Source organism: Labrus mixtus, chromosome 15, assembly GCF_963584025.1.
Source record: "Labrus mixtus chromosome 15, fLabMix1.1, whole genome shotgun sequence".
Classification (NCBI taxonomy): domain Eukaryota; kingdom Metazoa; phylum Chordata; class Actinopteri; order Labriformes; family Labridae; genus Labrus; species Labrus mixtus.
In genome coordinates, this window is record NC_083626.1 from 4,231,457 (window position 1) to 4,252,364 (window position 20,908).

General features: G+C 43.5%; 1 protein-coding gene across 1 annotated transcript in view; it reads left to right on the forward strand.

Moving 5' to 3' along the window:
* The first annotated feature begins 1,176 nt into the window (after positions 1-1,176).
* Positions 1,177-20,908, forward strand: part of celsr3 (cadherin, EGF LAG seven-pass G-type receptor 3) — a 103,649-nt gene continuing 83,917 nt past the window's right edge. Inside the window, 2 exon segments of the mRNA XM_061058252.1 lie at positions 1,177-1,980; positions 1,982-7,700. Of these exon segments, the coding sequence (XP_060914235.1) occupies positions 1,693-1,980; positions 1,982-7,700 (6,007 nt within the window). The 5' untranslated portion in view covers positions 1,177-1,692.

Below are 20,908 nucleotides of genomic sequence, written 5' to 3' on the forward strand. Positions count from 1 at the left end.
GAAATTTGTAAAAAGGATGCATAGTAGAACTTAAAAGAAAACCAATATGGATTCATGTTTGCAACTTTTTTGGTATCTGATTGAATAAAAACTAAATAGGAGAACCAAGCATTTTGACCTTTAGGCAGGCCTCACTGTCAATCATCCAACGACGCAGAACATTGGTATCTTGATCCTAAGTAATGGACTGGGATTTTTTTAGGCATGAGAAAAAAAAACAGAATCCTCTAGTATGTGCACAGTACACAGACACAGGGGGATGAGACACGCCTGTGCACGCACATGCTCGGTCGCGCAACACGGGCCTTAGATTTGGCTGCTTCCTCAGCCTCTCTGGGCGCTGATGCACGGAGTCCCCGACTGACACGCCTTGTGTTTCTCCTCCCATAAGCCACAGGAAGAAATCATATTCAATTCCCACCGTGTTATTAGAAAAGCCACACAACACCCATCCGGCATTATAAATTGGGATTGAATGGGGAGATGGTGAGTGAATGTTGGCGGACATTTGTACACTACACATTTGCATAATGGGATTTTTTTTTTCAACAAGTATCAGGAAATATATCTGTCCATTTAGCCAGGCGCAAATTAGTGTTAAATTGGGATGATTGCTGGATTGCACGCACGTGCCCGTGGCTCTTAAATGACAAATGACAAACTAAATCTATATACAATTTCTATAACACAAAAGCAAATAAATGTATCCCTATGGCACTATTATGGCCTCTAAAACATGGTGTAGTCTATTCTTCCACAAAACATTATTCATACTAAAGTCAGTGAACTGAAATGTCTATGTGCGTGTGCATGTGTGAGTGGGTGTGTGCGCGTGTGTGTGGAGAGAGGGGGAATTACTCATGGGTGGTAATACGGGAGATGACGTCACTTAAGAATCGAGCTAACCTGACGCTCAGAGATTACATCAGTGGACAGGAATATACTGTGTTCTGTTCAGCTTGAGTGATATCACAACGTAAAACAATGTCTTTAACAGCTAAATGCGTTCCAAAAGGTTGGATTAAGAAAAGAAACAGATAAAAAACACGAAGGCCTATACCAATAAATTCAAGTGCTTTATCAAAATAGATTTGACAAAAATCTTGATATTGTTTACGCTCTTTTCGTAAAGTTTGGAAGAGATTTTCTCCCATTTATGAAAAAGCAATTTCACTGTTGCACAATTGTATTACATTGTTAATATTAGAATCTCATAAATAGGCTTAATTTATAAGAATCTGCAGCATCGTTGTGTTTTTCTGTGTTTAGCCCTTGTAAAGGTAAACCTGCAGGGCTTTTGTATGGAGGATAATTCTTCTGATGATACGGTGATGACGGTATGATTGTGTAAAATACAGGCAACTGTCCCCCTCCTATTCCAGTTGTTGATATGGCTGCCGCCGCGGGTACTGTGTAACAGCCCCGCGCACCGGAGCCAACCATTAGAGGAATGAGAGAGAGAGAGAGAGAGAGAGAGAGAGAGAGAGAGAGAGAGAGAGACGGGAGCAATAGGGGGAGGGGTAGAAAAAGAGAGAGGAGGAGAGTGTGACTGTGTGTGAGGATGGATGGATAGTCTACCGGGCTGTGCCGGCACTGCTTGAAGAGCGCGCACACACACATACACACTCTCAGAGGGTAACGTGTGAGCCAGCCAGTCAGTCGGTGAGAGTGTGTGAGCCATGTTGGATGTGAATGAACGGGAGGAGAAATGCTGCTGCCGCGCCGCTCCTAACGCTGAGACCTCCTGCTCCACGGACCTCAGCGGGTAGATGCCAACTCTCCAGGCCGACGGAGAGACGGGGGAGCCTGGGGGAAGGTGTCGGGCGGTGCCGGCAGTCCTGGAACTGGCCACCTAGCCAGAACGAGGGAGAGAGTGAGGTAACAGGGAGACGGGAGGACGCACTCGTGAGCGAAAGAAGGAGAATAGGCAAAGGTGGAAGAGGGAGAAAGGAGGGGAGAGGCAGAGAAAGGAAGAGACTAAATGGCTGCACCGCTACCGGGCTTCACCTCGCTCCTGCTCTCTTCTTTGGCACTCCACCTGCTTCTCCTCGGCCCTTTGTTTGCCCTCACCCCGGGGACGGGGAATACAGGAGGGGCTTCCCACCGGTGGACCCCGGGCCTCTGCTACCGAGACGCCGGTAAATTGAGCCAGCAGTTTCAGCAGCAGAAGTGCGAGAGTGCAGGGGAGTCGCGGAGGGGCAGCTGGAATCTACGCCCAAGCAGGTGGACCGAAGAGTGGATACAGTCTGGAGGATGCTCTGGATTTCAGCATGCAGGACGGACGCGGGGCGGATATCACCGGGATGGGACGAGGGGGATATGGAGGGAGAGACTTAATGAAGTCGGGACGTTATGGAGGAGTGGAAACGGCCCTCCGGCTCCACCAACGCCTCCCCCTCCTCTCCTCCCAGGTGTAAGGAGCAAGTCGAGCTCTGATGGCGTCGGCGGAGGAGAGGGAGTGGAGAGAGAGAGGATGAGGAGGAAGGGCGTTGTTTCTCCTCCCGCCTCACCTGCCTTCACCTCCTCGCCGGTTCTGAACGTCAAAAAACGGGCAGTACAAAGGACTAGAGTGTGCGCACAACGGTGGCCGGCGTCGTGGCCACACCTCGCCAAACGTGGCGCCGCCGGAGCCTTTGTGCACGCCTTTGGCCTGTGCCGGGCACCCGGAAGTGGAAAGATGAGAGGGGAGAGGGCTTGTGAGGTGAGGATGCTCTCTGCGACATGGTGCTCCCTGACACCAAGGCATCTTTACAGGTCAAGCCACAACAAACAAGCCCGCTCCCCGTCTGGCAACATGTCTTCTGGCCCCGTGCCATCCTGTTTCTCTTGTTGCTTTCATCCTCTTTCTGGGTATAGCTTACTACATTGTCAGGCTTCAAACTACACCTCAAAATCCAACATCAATTCAGGCTGTATCAAGAGATCAAAATTGGACAAAATTCTTCATTCATCAGCTTTTTATTCCTCCCAGACCGGCTTCACTGATCAAAATCAGCCGCATCCAGTTTATAGGAACAGCAACAACAGCAGGGATCGGGATGCTGATGGGGGCTCAGCCAGCATGGACAGGAGGGCTGTTAATTGTTCTCATTTGGGCAGGCACAATGTTATCGATCCCAGCAGCATCAGAGAGGGGGGTGATGATAGCAGTTTGACTGGGTGCATTAGGAGCAGAGAGAGGGAGAGGGGGAGGAAGAGAGGGGGAGATGTGGAGGAAGAGAGGGAAGCGTGCAGATGTAATGCCCGGGCGGCGATTAACCCCAGTATCAGGACACACCTAGATTACTGTGGACTCCTTGACCGTGACCCAAAAGCAAGTTCTAACAGTTTGTGGCTTGTTGAAGAGAGAAGGGAGGGGGGAGATGGAAGAGAGGAAGGGCGGCATCGAGGCAGCAAATGCATTAATTTATCCAATTATCCGGATAATGATTTGGCTTTTCCGATTCTGACTTTTCCATGTAGGGCTGATAATGAGCTTCAGCATGGGAAATCAGTACCAGCAACCAGAGGGCAGAGCAGTCCAACCCGAGGAGAAAACAGTAAGGTTCCCGGTGGTTGCTTTGGTTGTTTGGGGAGAGCAGAAAAGGGGGATGGTTATTTAGCTGCGTTTATGGCCCCGGAGGGAGGCATAGCTCAGAGGAATGTCCTCATCCAATTTACCCCCAGCAGCACAACAGAGACTCCAGGCCAACATTTTCTCTCGAGGAAAAGCGCAATTCCTGAAATCACATCAAAATATCCTGGCCCGATAGTCACTACGCCCCCTCACACACAAACAGGCGGTTACGCAGAGAGTGTGAAACCATCCAGACCGCGTTTCTCTGCTGAAGAAGTAAACGCAACTTCAGCTCCAGAGCCTGCTGGTGACTCAGTGTTTTTCTCGCCTGCTAAGTTTCCCGTTACTTTACCCGGTGACGTGTCAGCCACGTCTCGCTCAGCACTGGCAATTACACCGCGTCCTCTCACTCAGCCCGAGCACTCCACAACAAATCACTTCTCGTTTTTCTCGGAAATTAACCTGACCACATGGCAGGGTGACTCCGCTCTCTCGCTTCACATGCCATCTCCTCGAGAAGTGATTTCAGCACTATGGACAGCTCCCCTCGACTCTCAACGTGTGTATTTGTGGAGCAAATTTAACACTAACAGTAACAACAACATTAAAAAGGAGGGAAACGAGGAGGCTGACGGATACAGTCATACATCTGAAACGGAAAAATCGCCGTGGCGTGGTCAAAAAGAACAGCTGGACCTATGGGAGAGTGCGCTGCGAGAAATGGTAAACGCAGGGTGCGCTGACAGCATCTCCAGCGACTGTTCACCCACCGAGCAAGGGAATCACGCACATATGCAATTAAAATCCGGTAAGCAAGTGCCATTAGAGCTAGAAGGTGTCAGACACTCAGAGAGGCAGCAGATGGGGGCTGAGGGAGAAAGGGAGAGGGGTGCAGAGAAGGAAGGAGAGGGCTTGGAGGGGTCCGCCGCTGTTGGGGGAGGGAAATTACAGGTGGGGGTGGGCGAAAGAGAGGCGCGGCTCATGGCAGGGAGAGAAACAGGGGGAGAAGAGCAAGAGGAGGAGGAGGAGTGGGAGAGGGAAAGGGTAATAACAAAGGCAAGCCAGGCAGAGGAGAGAGAGGCAGAGGGAGGGAAGGGTCAGGATAGGGCCAGTAGCATCAGCACCATCACACAAGCACATAGCAGGATGGGGAAAGAAGAGAGCCAGGCAGATGAAAGCCACGAGGTGGGAAAGGGGGATAAGAGGGGGGGAGAGGAGGAGGAGGAGGAGGAGGAGAGGCACAGTTCAAGGGGAGAGAGGAGTCTGGAGCGACTGATAATAGTAGCAGATGATGAAACCTCACAGGGTGATAGGGGGAGGAAGATTCTGATGCCATGGCCTCGCTCACGGCGTGCAGCAAATAGACACCCCCATTTCCCCCAGTATAACTATCAAGTCCAAGTAGCTGAAAACCAACCACCCGGCACCGCAGTCATTGTCATGTCCGCCTCAGACCCGGATGCAGGAGACGCAGGCAGGGTGAGATACACAATGGCCCCACACATGAACAGCCGATCATCCGACTACTTCCACATCCACCCAGACACAGGTCTCATCACAACCACTCAGATTCTGGACAGAGAACACATGGACTTGCATTACTTCCGAGTCACAGCGACAGATTTTGGCTCCTCACGCCTCTCTGGCACCACGATGGTTGCTATTACTATAGCAGACCGGAATGACCATGCTCCCATTTTTGAGCAGGCAGAGTACAGGGAGACGATCAGGGAGAATGTAGAGGAGGGGTATCCCATCTTGCAGCTCAGAGCGACCGACTTAGACTCCCCTTCCAATGCCAATATCCGTTACCGCTTTGTAGGTGACTCTGCTGTTATTGCAAGAGCAGCCTTTGAGATTGACCCTCGCTCTGGCCTTATTACCACCCGTGGAGCAGTGGACCGGGAAACAAACGAGCACTACACACTCCAAGTGGAGGCCAGTGACCAGGGGAAGGAACCAGGGCCACGCTCTGTGACTGTCAAAGTTTTTATCACTGTGCTGGATGAAAACGATAATGTGCCACAGTTCAGTGAGAAGCGCTATGTAGTAGCAGTGAGGGAGGATGTAAGGCCTCACTCTGAGATACTGCGTGTGAGTGCCACAGACCGGGACAAGGACAGTAACGCTGCTGTTCACTATAACATTATCAGCGGTAACAGCCGTGGACAGTTTTCTATCGACAGTGTCACTGGAGAGATTAATGTTGTGGCACCTTTGGACTATGAGTCAGAGCGGGAGTATACGCTCCGTGTTCGTGCACAGGACAATGGCCGACCACCACTTTCCAACAACACCGGTATTGTCAGTGTACAGGTGACGGATGTCAACGACAACCCACCCATCTTTGTCTCCACACCGTTCCAGGCATCTGTCCTTGAGAGCGCCCCAATTGGTAGTTCCATCCTCCACATTCAGGCCATTGATACTGACTCTGGTGATAATGCCCGCCTGGAGTACAGGTTGACTGGCACCAGCTCTGACACGCCATTCATTATCAACTCTGCAACAGGCTGGGTCACTGTGAAGACCATTCTGGACCGAGAATCTGTAGAGCATTATTTCTTCGGTGTGGAGGCCAGGGATTATGGCATGCCCCCACTTTCTGCCACAGCGAGTGTTACAATAACAGTGATGGATGTTAACGACAACCGCCCAGAGTTCCTTCAAAAGGAGTACTATTCTCGCCTGAATGAGGATGCAGCAGTTGGCACCAGTGTCGTGACCGTCACCGCTGTGGATCGTGATGTCAACAGTGCTGTGACCTATCAGATAACAGGAGGAAACACCAGAAACCGTTTTGCCATCAGCACAGCAGGAGGGTCTGGACTTCTTTCATTAGCCCTCCCGTTGGACTACAAACAGGAGCGGAGGTACGTTCTAACAGTCACTGCCTCAGACCGCACACTGCACGACACCTGTCAGGTGCACATCAACATCACAGATGCCAACACACACAGGCCAGTATTTCAGAGTGCCCACTACTCTGTTAGTGTGAATGAGGACAGACCACCTGGGAGCACTGTAGTCGTGATCAGTGCCACTGATGATGATGTTGGTGAAAATGCTCGAATCACATACTTCCTCGAGGACAACATCCCACAGTTCCGCATTGACACTTCCACAGGGGCTATAACACTCCAGGCAGAGCTCGACTATGAGGACCAGATGACCTACACTCTGGCTATAACGGCTAAAGACAATGGCATACCACAAAAATCAGACACAACATATGTTGAGGTGAATGTGAATGATGTGAACGACAATGCACCTCAGTTCCTCAGCCCCAGGTACCAGGGAACAGTGAGCGAAGACGCCCCTCCTTTCACCAGTGTCCTCCAAATCTCTGCTACTGACCGCGATGCGCACGCCAATGGTCGCGTTCAGTACACCTTCCAAAATGGTGAGGATGGGGACGGAGACTTTACCATTGAGCCTACATCTGGAATCTTGCGCACTGTTCGACGTTTGGACCGCGAGAGCGTTCCATTCTATGAGCTCACAGCCTATGCAGTGGATCGTGGTGTACCGCCTCAAAAAACCCCAGTGCACATCCAAGTGACGGTCCTAGATGTGAATGACAATGCACCTGTCTTCCCTGCTGATGACTTTGAGGTTCTTGTAAAAGAGAATAGTGCAGTGGGCTCTGTAGTGGCCCAGATCACAGCCACTGACCCTGACGAGGGCGCCAATGCTCAGATCATGTACCAGATTGTGGAGGGAAACATCCCCGAGATCTTTCAGATGGACATCTTTTCAGGGGAGCTCACTTCACTCATCGATCTTGACTATGAAGCCCGCAACGAGTATGTCATTGTAGTCCAGGCCACCTCAGCACCTCTAGTCAGCCGGGCTACTGTTCGTATCCGATTGGTTGACCAGAATGACAACAGACCCACTCTGCGGGACTTCCAAATCATCTTCAACAACTTCGTGTCCAACCGTTCCAACAGTTTCCCCAATGGTGTAATTGGGAGAGTACCTGCCCACGATCCCGATGTGTCAGACAGGCTGTACTACACCATCGACCGAGGGAACGAGCTTCACCTGTTGCTTCTGAATCATACCAGTGGAGAGATCCGACTGAGCCGAAAACTGGATAACAACAGGCCGCTGGTGGCTCCCATGCTGATCACCGTCACAGGTAAGAGACCGTGAAGGGGAAAAAATGGGGGGAAAGGATGGGAGGGATTGTGAGTCTTTGTATGTGTGTGGTGCAGTAACTTCAGACTCCCCTGTTGCTTTATTCTCTGTAACAAATACTGTGAAGATAAGCAGTCCGACTCCACAGGTTTGAGTGCGAGTAAGAGTGGGTTGTGAGTGATAAGACGAGATGACATTTGTTCAAGCTCTGGGAATTGCTTTTTATTTTTTTCTCCTCCTATTTCTTCACGTGTGCTTAAAGGGATGCATGATGAACCGGGCTTCTTGAAAAATGAGAATCCAAGCCCAGCTGTAGTACCTCTGTCTCAGACATTAATACACAAGCTACATTTAGACCCTTTAAGAGTAATGTAATGTTAATACATCCCTTTAAGTCCCTCAGTGTGAAAGCTCTTGGGATAAATTGTGTGTACTTGTGCTTGTGACATTCAGAATGAGATCGAGCTTTTACTTTGTTAGATTTTTCCTGAAAATACGGTGACGAGTTGTATGCTAGTCGGCTTTGTGAGTTAAAAAATGAGGAAAGGAAGATGTAAATGTGAAAAAAATGAAATTTAATAACATTTTTCTGAGTGTTTAATATGGATTTTGTGTAAGAAAAGATGACACACCAAAAAGGGGGAAAATGTGAATAAAGTGTAAAAGATGTAATATCATTTGGAAGACATTTCATCAATGTGAGATAACTGACCATAATTAGCCATATTAGTAGTTTTTCCACATCACATCTTAAAGTCAGCATTTTGCTACTGCAGGCAGTTTGGGCATGGCAATGAGAATTTTGCAAGCGGAGAAATAGAGTGGTGATTGATTTCACAATATCACACACCTTTGATTGACAGATGAACTTGGCTAAGTTGCCATAGTGATTTTGTACAAGTAAAAGCCATCTATTTAGGAGGGTAACAAGGGTGCTATACTAGTAGAGCCAATAACTGTCACTTGCAGTTCAGTAAAGAATGTCAGTATTTGCTAGTTGGGATATACTTCCTGTTGAAATGGACAGATGGAAGTTTTATCTCCAGGGTAAATTCACATGTCATCTGAATAAAAGTTTAAAGTGTGTCTTGGCTCTATAGAATTTATATTTGAAGCTGTTTTGAGGTTTTCTCATCTCCATAAGAATATAGTCATCTGTGTTATTTCCACCCAATGGTTAACTTTTTAAAGTGTCTTTACTTTTTTGAAATGAGGCAATTTAACTGGAATTTGTACACTGATGTGTATTATTTGTTGTATTTGTTTGTCTTTCAAGCTTTTGCTTTAAGATAGAGGCTTCCCTAAAGCTTTACAGGCTGCTTTGCTTCTCATGATCAAAGCCCTAGAAACTGAAAGAGAGGAATAAAATGAGAGCAGCGCTGTTGTTTTGAAAGCTGGGTTAGTGCTGTGTTTGTATTCTGTCAGACAGATTTAATAGAGGAGCGCTGTCATGGGACTGTGTGTGACCCGCTACCCTATTTACACTGCTTTTATAGCAGCCTCACTGGTGGCGATGTCGCCTCTTACATATTCATTTTGGTGTTGTTTTGGATAGTTGACTGAGTGAGTAGGGGTGGTTAAGACTGTGAACAAATCAGTGGGGCAAGTAACTGAGATTGTGAGCGAGTGAATTATTTAGTAAGTGAATGAGTGAGAGATTTAGTGTGAAAAGGGCTGAATGAGTGTACTCAATAAACAAAGGATTGAGTGAATGAGTGTCTGAATAAGTGCATGAGAAAAGTATTGAAGACAGACTGAGCGAGTAGTCTGAGTTTTAGTGAGCGAGTGAGTAAGTAAGACAGAGATTAAAGAAGTGATGTTATTGGTAGATAAAGAGACTACAGATATGATTCATTATGAATATGTGAGAAAAGTTTTTGTGTTAATTGAACACCTGAAATAGTGACTAAATGAATCAGCAACTGAGTTAGTGACAGAATGAGTATTTAAAAAAAACAAAGTGAACGAGAAGCATGTGGGGCAATCAAATGACCGATTTAACAAGTGAGTGAGAAGGAAAGTGAACGTTATCACGTTACTCATGACGAACAGCCATCTGCCGAAACTGCGCTGGACATCACTCGACAAGAACGTGCATGAGTGATTACATGAGGAGAACAGCTGAGGAAGTGAGGAAGTCGAAAAATGAATCACTAATGAGTGGAAGGGAAGCAGCTACAAATAAGCAAATGAACAAGTGAAGCAAGCAAGTGAACACCTTACATATGTGTGTTAGTGTGTGTGTCAAATGATGTAGCTAAGCATAAACGTGTGTGCCAACCTTTGCCTCCATCTACCTCTTCTAATGTGCGTTGAGCTTGCTTGAACCAGGCGTGTGGATTAATTTCCAATTTTTACACTGTTTCTCTCACTGTAAAAGTTCCCCCTCTCTCTCTCTCTCTCTCTCTCTCTCTCTCTCTCTCTCTCTCTCCATTACTGCTGGATTTGACAGTTATGAGATTATAATGAAACAACAGTGAGCCCGAGTGAGGCTCGGAGCAAAGCTGTCACTTTCATTGTGCGCTGTGTGTTATCTGTGACTACCCGTCCCTCCTCCACCCATCACTTTTCTTCCTCTCCTTTTTTTCCCACCCGCCCTTTAATGGTCGGATGAATACTTCTCAGTCATTTTTGTATTCTTTGAACTATACTCTGTCTTCCTTTTCGTCATTGTTCTTTCCATTTATTTCTCCTTTGGCCATTGTTTCTCATTTTATGTGCCTCTCTCCTTCTTCCATCCATCTCTAAAGTCTTCATCCTGTATTTTATTTCCCATCTTTCTCTCCTTCCACTCTTCCCTTTCCTCTCCCCTCCCCTCCGTCTTTCCCTGTAATCCTCTCATAACTCTCACGGGCTGTTTTCCTTCCATGCCGTATTCTTTTCAACTCTGCTCCTCCTTCCTCCTCTATGGTTTCATCTCTCCTTATTTCCGCTCTTTGTGAGTGTGTGTGTGTGTGTGTGTGTGTGTGTGTGTGTGTGTCTTAATGTGTATTGAAGTGCCTGAATGTGTTGTGTATTTGTGTGTGCAGCTCTGCAGGCATGTGTGTGCATGATATTTATGTACATGCAACTTTGAACAGTGTTTTCTGTTGGTGGAGAAATGTTTGTGTGTATGTGCAAGATTTGTGTTTGCAGATAGTAGGCTTGTCTTGTGTGTGTGTGTGTGTGTGTGTGTGTGTGTGTGTGTGTGTGTGTGTGTGTAGTCTCAGGTGGCTCAAAGCTGTGCACTTGAGAGTGTATTTATGTCTTTTCAATGAATAATATCTGTGCATAGCAGAGTGTGCTGGGAATACACTCCTCTCTTTTTCTGCTTGTCTTGCTGTCTTACTTCCTCCGTCTCTCGTACTTTCTTTTCTTATATTCTCCCTTTGTTCTTCTCTCTTCCTCCTCTCTTTTCTATCATTCTCCAGTTAGCTCCAAACTATTGATTCTCCGTTTAAATCCCACATTTGTGGTATTAAGAGATAAAAAATGCTGCATCCATGCATGTGTTGCCAGCTGTTTAAGCAGCAACCCTTACACACATGACACTGGCTTTAGAGACATTTAGTTGAGGCAAATAATGAAAAAAAAAAACATTGTTTTTGTTTGGCACCCCCCGGACAGCATTAGCTCAAGGTGCCCTTTAGCAGAGCAACCCCCAACTGCTCCTGTGGCCAGCAGCACAGACTGTGGTTTTACTGGCTGGCTCCCAGTAGTGAATATGGGTAGCAGCAGGGCTGGGCTGGAAAAGAAGCATGTGCCTAAGTGTGCCATGTACTTCCCTGGATAGATGAAGGTGAAACAAAGACTCACTCGCTAACAATCTGTCTTTTTACCAGCAGACACATTGACATGGGACTGCAGGAAAAGCATACGAGTAAGCACAAATAAAAAGAATAAGTCAATTAATGAATAAGTTAGTTAATGCCTGTGTCACTTTAAGGGTCAAGTGATCAATCAAAATAACTGTCCTGAGCTTACTGAAGCACTTGAATAGAGCCACCATTAATGTCACTAACAACATCCGTACTTTTCCGACTAAAACAAGTCCAGATGTCTGCTGTGGAAAAGTCTCATTGGCAGTGTTAAGTTGTTTACAAAAACACATTTGGTGTTGGTCTAGTCTGTTTTGTGTTTGATTAGCAGATATCTAATTAAAACAGGAGTTCTCTTTGGCACTGGCTAAATCACTATTGCAAATAAAGTGATTTTAAACTTTTGATTAAAAGTTCTATGCAACATCAGCCTCATCTCTAAACATCCCAGATTCCCTAGATCTCCACCACCGTTGCTTTGAAAGCAGGTACTGGATATTGAAGTGCAGATTGCCAGACCCCTTCAAAAGTGAAAAATACTTTTAACTAGTCATCAAACTAAAAAAAAGGCCTACCTGCTGTGTGGCAGTGTTTCTAAATGTGATTTTGTTCTTTTATGTAGTGAACTCAGTGTTCAGTACAGGGAGAGAAAAAAATGAATCAATTAATCGGCTGAAAACAAACATATGCAGTACGCAGCATGAGTACAGAGTTGCTTTTATTATAATCCAGTGGATACAAAACGCATCAAAACTCATCTGGAGGTCAGGTTTTGAAATGGTAAATGGACTTGAGCTATAGCACTTTCTAGTCTTTTGACTACTCAAAGCGCTTTTACACCACAAGTCACACCTACCCATTCACACCCTGAATGTAGAGGCTGCTTTGTAAAGTATCCATCAGAATTAACTGATCCCATTTATACACATTCATTTATATGCCATGAGGAAGTGGGAACAACTTGGGGTTAGGTGTCTGACCCACATCGGACATGTCACACGCCGGGACACACGCCGACACAAACACTTGAAGGAATCTTGGTGTTCATGTGTTACTTTTAATGACAGCTGTCCTTTTCTATCGGAAAGGTATCCTTAAATGACTTCTTCCCCTGATTTCAGACTCTATCTACTATCATATCCCTACAATAAAGGCACAAAAAGCCCCAAAAAAGACTCAAAAAAAAAAAAAAAAAAAAATATATATATATATATATTTTTTTTAACTTGACCTTCAAGGGGGGCGTAAAACTTAAAGCCAGTGTAGCTGCAGAGCTTGAAAGACTTTTCAAGATTTCTAAAGGTACAGTGGTGCATTCAATACAGCTTTATGAACAACTACCAGTTATTTTTATTCTTTATTGCAGACACAGTAATAATGAATGTCCTCGATATACGAAACAAACTTCGTCCACATTTAGCAAACTTAGTCAGTCACTTCCACCATGGTCAGTGTTTAATGGCTGCTGTATGTACAGTATATGTTTGCTGGCTGTGACAAAGGTCAGTGCACTATGAGTACACTTTACAGTAGATACATGTAGGTCATTGCACTGATGTTGAATAGAACCTTTCCTGTGTATTATGGATGAGTAAGCTAATGCTGCATGTATATGACAGTACAGTGTGTTACACTTCTGTTTTCGACACACTGTTGTCGTAGTATTTCTTTGTATTTTCATCTATCTCATGTTTTTGTATGAAATGCCATTCATGTAATGTCTCCAGTGAAGAAAGATAAGTATACAGTACAGAACAGACCGTAAATGTGTCATGAACTAGTTTATAATGTCATGTTGTGATGAAAACATGGTTTGCCCTTTGACCTATAGGAAGCCCCACAGGCTTACTTTCACCACCAAAACAAATTGGTTTTATATAAAAGCCCTTTGAAAAACTGTGTATGGTTGTGTGTGTGTGTGTGTGTGTGTGTGTGTGTGTGTGTGTGTGTGTGTGTGTGTGTGTGTGTGTGTGTTTGCATGTGTGTACTGTGCATTGTTTTGAATAGTCAAAGATTATAGAGCCAAGCACAACTTTATAGAGTTGTAGAGGAGAGATCGCTTTAATATTTCAAATTAATATTGCAAATTAATTCACATATTTTACAGGTCAGTACACTTCTGCAAGAACTCTTCAGGCTGCACATCGTTTACTGTGATGAAAATGAAAAAAACAATATTAAAAACATGCATTTCCCTAAAGGCCAACAAGATCGCTAACGTTCCTCTCAGTAGGTTTAAATGAATGAATGTGATGAATGAATGTATGTTTGATATTTTTTGATACTTTCTCTGCAGTTACTGATAAAATGATACTACTATGCATAGTAGTATCATCTATGCTGTGACACAACAGCTATTTATAGATGAAGTGAACACACTGTTTGAACTCTACCTCTCTCTGTTCATTCTCTACACGATGGTTTCTTCCATTTTACACACGTAAACGAATAGAGATCCCGCAGGAATGAATATTAAAGACTTATTTTAATTTACTTTGTCTACAAGAGAGAAAGAGTATATGGACAAACACAACACAGTGAATTTCTGTTTATGTCCCTTGTCTTTATCTCAGTGGTTCCCAACCTGTTTTGGCTCCTGAGCCCACTTTGACTTCATCGAAAACACATACAGCTTTTTGGTCAAATGAATTTCTTTTCAATCATGTAATAGCTTTTCTACTGTGTTGCAAGTAAACATTAATCTTAGACTATATTTTGGCTTCTTCATGTTTATTTTTGTGGACAGAGGAAGAAAGGCTGGAATGACAATACTGCAACAAGGATGAGAGATGGGCAAAGACTTTACAAGTTTCTTGTTTTGGCATTGGCTATAGCCCACAGTAGCCTGTGTTCAATAGATTTGAATATACTATATATTATTATTGATCAATAAATACAAATTTCAGGCGACACTGACTGAATTCCATGCAACCCCAAGGTTGGAAAAGTCTGCTTTACCATGTTTTCTATAAACTAACAAAGGTGAAAAACACCGTGCATAGCTTAGCTTCAATCCCCCAGTTTGACTTGACAAATGAGTGTCAAGATTCCACAGTTTTCCTTTGTTGCTTATGTCTTTGGCTTATTGCCTGCACCCTCTTCTGTCGTTTTTTTAAGACCAACTTTTTCTGTTTGAATGCTCATTAACCTTAGTTTAAAGCTCTTTACTCTGTTTGTAATTTCACCACAGAGCAGCTGCTGTTTGGAGTTTTTCTGTTTGTTTGCGAGCAGATGGAAGTGACAAATAGAAACCGATTACAGAATGCAAATTCAAAAGAGAACCACCAATTGATTTTGTCTGTGCTCTGTCACTATGAACTGGATTTTATTTCTTGCATCACCTTTTTCTTAAAACATTTCTCTTTGTGTGGCACAGCTCATATTTGCTATGAGCATCCAATGCAGTATCTAGGTGTTTTGCTACACCTTTAGCTAACTACACATATAAGACACCAGATATTTACAAAGAAAAAAGTGAGACATCGCACCAAAGAGTGCACCAACCTGCCCCTAACCCACAGAATCATGATCACACAGCATTCTCCACTCACATAGCAACAACCATGACCTACATCTATAGAACATACAGGCCAACCAGGAGTCAGCAGCCACACTATAGAGGAACTTTTAGCAGACCATTAGCTTCCATTAGCAGTACTCTCCGACATCTCCGGCCTGTCAGGAGCAAGATGCATCTACCTACCATCAGAAGCTAAATGCTTCATATTAAGCAGAGAAGGTCGAGGGGCTTGTCACAGTGACTCTCTCTAGAAGCTTTTTTCACTGGATCTTTAATGGCCCATAACTGTGACACCAGCTCTAGGATCTAACCTTTTACCTCGAGAGGTTTTAAGACTGTCCAGTATATCACCATGCTTTGATAGCTGCATAGTTACAACTGTATTTAAGCAGGTAGATCTGCTGTAATAGCCGACATCAAGGAGTTGGTAAGAGATGGAATTATTTTGTCTAGAGGGAGATTCAGTGTGTTTTTAAGCTTTCTGTGTATGGAAATGACTCTGATGTTGTGCAGTGGATTTTGTAAGGTTACTAAAGGCCTGAGATAGATGGTAGATGGGTTGAAGGGCCATGACTAGCACTATTACAGCATCACTAGGTTCAGTGCTTGACATTTTAAAGCATGTGTTGAAAGGAAAGTTTGCTATCCACACAGTTTAAGTATATGGTTTCTGCTTTTTTTTTTAGGTAAAGGCTCAAAGAAATAAGTATGTATATTTATTTGAGACTCAGACAGTGCTGATAAGGTGTCTTCCATTCATCCTAGATTTGTTATATTACACTCATTGCTCTTTACTTCAAATGCCAAGTATCTCACCTGGGATCTGCCCTGCACAAATACAACTCATTTGACATTTCTCTTTCTCTCGGTTAACTCTGGTGTTTGAGTGACAGGACGAGTGCTGGGAAAAAGTGATAACTAAGGCAACATTATGCACAGGGGATCACCATGACAGTGGAGAATCAGGCATGGTGGGCTGCTATGAGTGACTTGTGACAGACGTTTTCAACGAGCTGGGAGGATAACAAATGCATGTTCCCTGCTGAGGGGTTTGCTGGTTGTCTGAGAAGCCTCTGCTACTGAAATCTGCTCCTCACATTTCGTTTTCTTTCTGAGTAGACATGAAAAATGTGTCCACCGACAAATAACAATACCTTATTAATGACCTGGGAATCTTTGGGTGTCTCATGATTCGATTTGATTTAGATTCTTGGATTCATGGATTCAAGTCTATTTTTTAATTACATCCTTCAGGATCAACTCCAGTCATCTGTGAGACCGGCTGAATTTCTTACTGCTCCATTTGGCATTCTACTGAGTTAAAGAGCTAGCTTTAGCACTTAGCAGGGAGTGACTGATTATCCCAAAAAAATATTTTTGGAAGTTATGAATCTATTTCAAATCTCAGAAGATGGGGCACAGTGGTTAGTGTGCGTTCCCCATGTGTGAAGGCTGTAGTCTTCCAAGTGGGCGGCCCAGGTTCGAATCCCACCTGTGGCTCCTTTCCCGCATGTCATTCCCCACTCTCTCTCCCTGATTTCTGGCTCTATCCACTGTTTTATCTCTCCATTATAGGCATAGAAAGCCCAACAATAAATCATTAAAAAAAAAAAAAAATATATATATATATATATCTATATATATATATATATATATATATATATATATATAAGAATCTCAATTTTGACATAAAACTTTTTTTCCTCACCTCAACTTATTAAACTCATCAAATATGTGATTGTCTGGAGACTAGCTTGAGATACTGTTAACCTGGATTCTGTTTTTATATCAGCATTTGTGGTGATGGACAGTTTCTCCTACCTTCAAGTTTTTTTTTTAAATGTGCAGTTCAACTTTTAGACTTTGCATACAGCTAAAGTGACCCATGAGTTTTATTCATAATTAAACACAACACAACTCCGACTTGTTCCCCACACTGCTCCCCTGCAGCCTGCAGTGAAAGTCAGACACTTGCTGTACATTTCAATGAGTTGTATTATGCAGGCTGAATACGGTAATAACAGATCCAATCTGCATAATGAATGAAACCCAGAAAAGTTTAAGTTCAAATCTTAGCAGCAGAAAAAGTTTCATTTAAACCGACTTCAACATTTGCTGCAATATATTAATGACTGTTTGGACTAAAGACGATGCGATTTACCAAATGTCAGAAAAATAGATTAAATGTTTGTATCTTTTCCCTTTCTTATGTGCAGTTTGTTGTATGATTGCTTTTCTCATCGTCTGCTCATTTACTGAGGACGGCTGACATTTGTTGGTTACATTTTGTTGAGTGTTTTTCAAATTTTAATCAAGCAAAAAAAAAAAGTGTCTCTAAAAATATATTTCACTATCAGGGAGGACTTTTGTTGAAGAAATTCAACAAGGGTTCAGTCAAAATTCAACAAACCAGATTAGGAGCGGAGATGCACAGTGAGGAAAGATCATCAACAGACTGGAACTTCCACGCCATGTTTAGCTTTGTATCATCAATAAAACATTACCACATTAGCTCTACAACATTAACATGATTACTGTAAACAGACAACATTGCTGCAGAGAGAAGCTGGACAGTGGAGTCATATATCCTGTGGTTTAACAGTGAGACACCAGGCTGGATTTGTCCGGTTTATTCAAGTCTGCTGGATTGCTTTCAAGGCTGAAATGAATCAGAATACAAAGATTTCAGGTTCCAGGTCATTCAGGGTTTATTAACCTTAGAAAATCCATGGCTCCATCCTCAAAATTCCACTTTTCTGAATAAATGCTAATAGTATTCATAGTTAGTGTACCCCTTAAAATGAGGTGGAGAAACGCTCAGTTTTAAGTTACACAACTGGAAACACTTTGGCAACTTTTTCTTTTCCATAATCCTCAACAGCTGACCAAAGTTCAAGGTGTTTGAACTCATAAACAGCATAATTATTGCAATATCAAAGCGCGTTGTTTACAATCTGAATTAATAATGCACATATTTGCCGTAAATCTAGACTCACATTGAGCTCTGATCACGTGATGCATCATAATCACAGCAGCAGCTCTTCTAATGAGCCTGTGAAGTGTGAAGTGCGGAAATAATTACCTGCCTTTTGATTCTTTTCAACTGCTCCTGCTGTTAATTGGTTACCAAGTCATGTTCTCTCTCTCTCTCTCTCCTTGGGCTTTTCCCCTTCAATTTTAGGTCGGGTTTAATTACCCTCTTTTTGGATCTAGTCTGACTGTCCTTGGGTACTTTTACACTTTCTTTTCTTTCTCAAGGGTCAAAACTTTAATGACCTGTTACGTGAAATCAAAGGTGTCCTGAGGTTTCTACTCTGATAACATTTTACTACATCTTACTACATGCTCTTCTGTGTCTGCTTTGGATATCTGCTGCTGTATTTGGTAACAGTGGATGGAAAACTGGACGCACCAAGAAGACGTTTTAGTCTGTTCGTTATAAGGGTCCAATTTACTCACTGCAATGTTTGATAAGTCATAAAAGGTGTTCAAAATACATAATGAAATATATAAAGGATGATAAAAGAACCCTGGTGTTCACTGTTTTTACAGAAACTCCCCAAATGATTGCCCTCCTTTTGTTCTTGCAGGTTGTTTTTTTTTGTGTTTTTGCGTTTGCTATTTGTGGTGTGACATGGCTGAGGTTATCATTTGCTTATGTGGCCGTTTCATCGAGAAGGCTGCTCTATTGTAAAAGAATAATTTAAAAAATGGCACAAAAAACTTCAAACAATGGAGGGTAGAGGATCAGTTGTGCCTATCTCTGACACTTGTGTTTGAAGCTATATTCAACCTAACCTAATATCTATCAAATTTCTGCAGATGAAAGCAGAATTGTAGAGCTAGGACAAAATGTTGGTGTCAGATGCAGGTTTTTTTACTAAAGCTGTGTTTTTCAGTCTGAGTTGTTGTAACTTGTTACCTTTGAGCAGGCTTTTGCTATACATGTGGAGCACAAAAGAGGAGAACTTATGAGCCAAAATGCAATCCTAGCACACATCAGTTTTTAAATTAAATGAATACTCCTTTCTTGAAGAATCTCTCTAAACAGATGTATGTATATGAAAGAGGACACAAATCCTGTCCTAACTGTCCCCTTTCAGCTCCAATTTCATTCTTGGGCTTGTAATTGCTTGTCTGAGCTAAACAATGACCACAATGTTGCTTATCTAGAAATTTTCTGTTATCAGATCTTCCGCTGAATACACCAGAATCCCCCCTCCCAAAAAGAGCCGTAACCCAGAGACCTGATCCTCATCAGACAGTAACGGACCGGTTCAGAGATTGCGACAAACGGAAAATCCTTAGACGCACTTAATTTGCATTGACGACAATTTTAGTGTCCATGGACAATCCCAGGAAGCAAAGATTCACATCTATGAGATCTACATTCTGTTGTTTTCATCCTTCCAAGTTGTGACAGCTGATAATAATAATCATTTGTCTTTATTGTGCAGGTGTGTTTGAGTGGTGTACACAAGTTATCATCAAAAGAGTCCTTTCTGCAGGACATGCTGTCCTGAGCTGTCCATTACTGCTGCACTATTACACCGCCCCACAGGAGCAATTGTTTGGAAAAAAAATTAATTTGTGATGTTTTCGGGCAACAGACGGCCCTTGCAGTTGTAAGAGTGATGAAAGCTGCTACAGACGAGCTCTGCCTCAGGTGCTGGCGTTACTGCACTGATTTACAAACGAGAGCGAGAGAGAGCGAGAAAGAAAGTGTTCAACCCACATTTCTATGCCCCAAAATACCAAATATTTAATTTAAAAACAACAATGCTTCACTGCAGATGAGGTCGAGCCATGTTTGAAGCACCTGTGGACAAAAATGTTTCTTTTGCATGAAAAAAATGAGCAGAAATGACACATCTCTCTGTGGTGTGTGCGTTCAAGCTGCAGCAAACAGAAGACAGATGCAGGACAGAGGATGATTGCTTCTGCCGCTGCTACAAACAGCTGCTAACAGATATCACGTCTCTATGTCACAGAGGTCATAGTGTGGATTTGTGTTACGCAGAGGATTTGTTTATAAGTACAATAGACATGAGAGTGTGTGTAAATGTGATATGGGCTGGGAGTGAGAGTCTTACATGCGAGGTGGCTTTTTGTGTTCGGCGTTTGTGGAAAGTTAAGTGTCCCTGGTTTAGTGTAAAGGATTAGTGCTTCTGCTGTAAAAAGGGTGGTTTAAACCATTATAGTGCTGTGGCTGCTCGGGTGTGTGAGTGTGTGTGTGTGTGTGTGTGTGTGTGTGTGTGTGTTGTTTTTTTACTCTGATCTACTTTTTTTCTAAGTATAATGAGTGCCCAGACCTCAGGGGTAAAAAGGCTTTAAAAAACAAACAGAGCACAGAATCAGCTGTCAAGCCAGGGCCTGGACTGTGTGAGTGTGTGTGTGTGCATGTGTGTGTGTGTATTTGTAATTATGTGCTCACAATATTGTTAACGCTTGTGTTATTTTACAGGCATTAATGTTTTTCCTGCCCCTCTGCTGATAGTTATTTATATACTAATTTGTACATATTTGTTTGTTCGAGACACAGTTGTTCTACTTGCGGTTTCTCCCTTTGGGAAGCTTCCAACTTGACTTTTAAATGAGTGTGCATCAGACGGTTTTTTGTTTGCTCTGTGAACAACTTCAAACAGTTTAGGTCGTATATAAAAAAGGACAGCGTTTGCTCAGCAGTTAGTGTATCTGTTTATCTCCCTGACCTGCAGTTACTTCATTTAGCTAAAAAAAAAACCCTGAAACTTCACACTTTTCTTACATCGTGTTTTGAAGATCAAGCTGCTCATTTTCAGGGGCAGTGAACACAGAGGAGTAACAGGAAGAGGCCAAACAAAAGGGACGTGACAACAGAGTGTGAAATGGGATTTAAACCCATGTGATCAT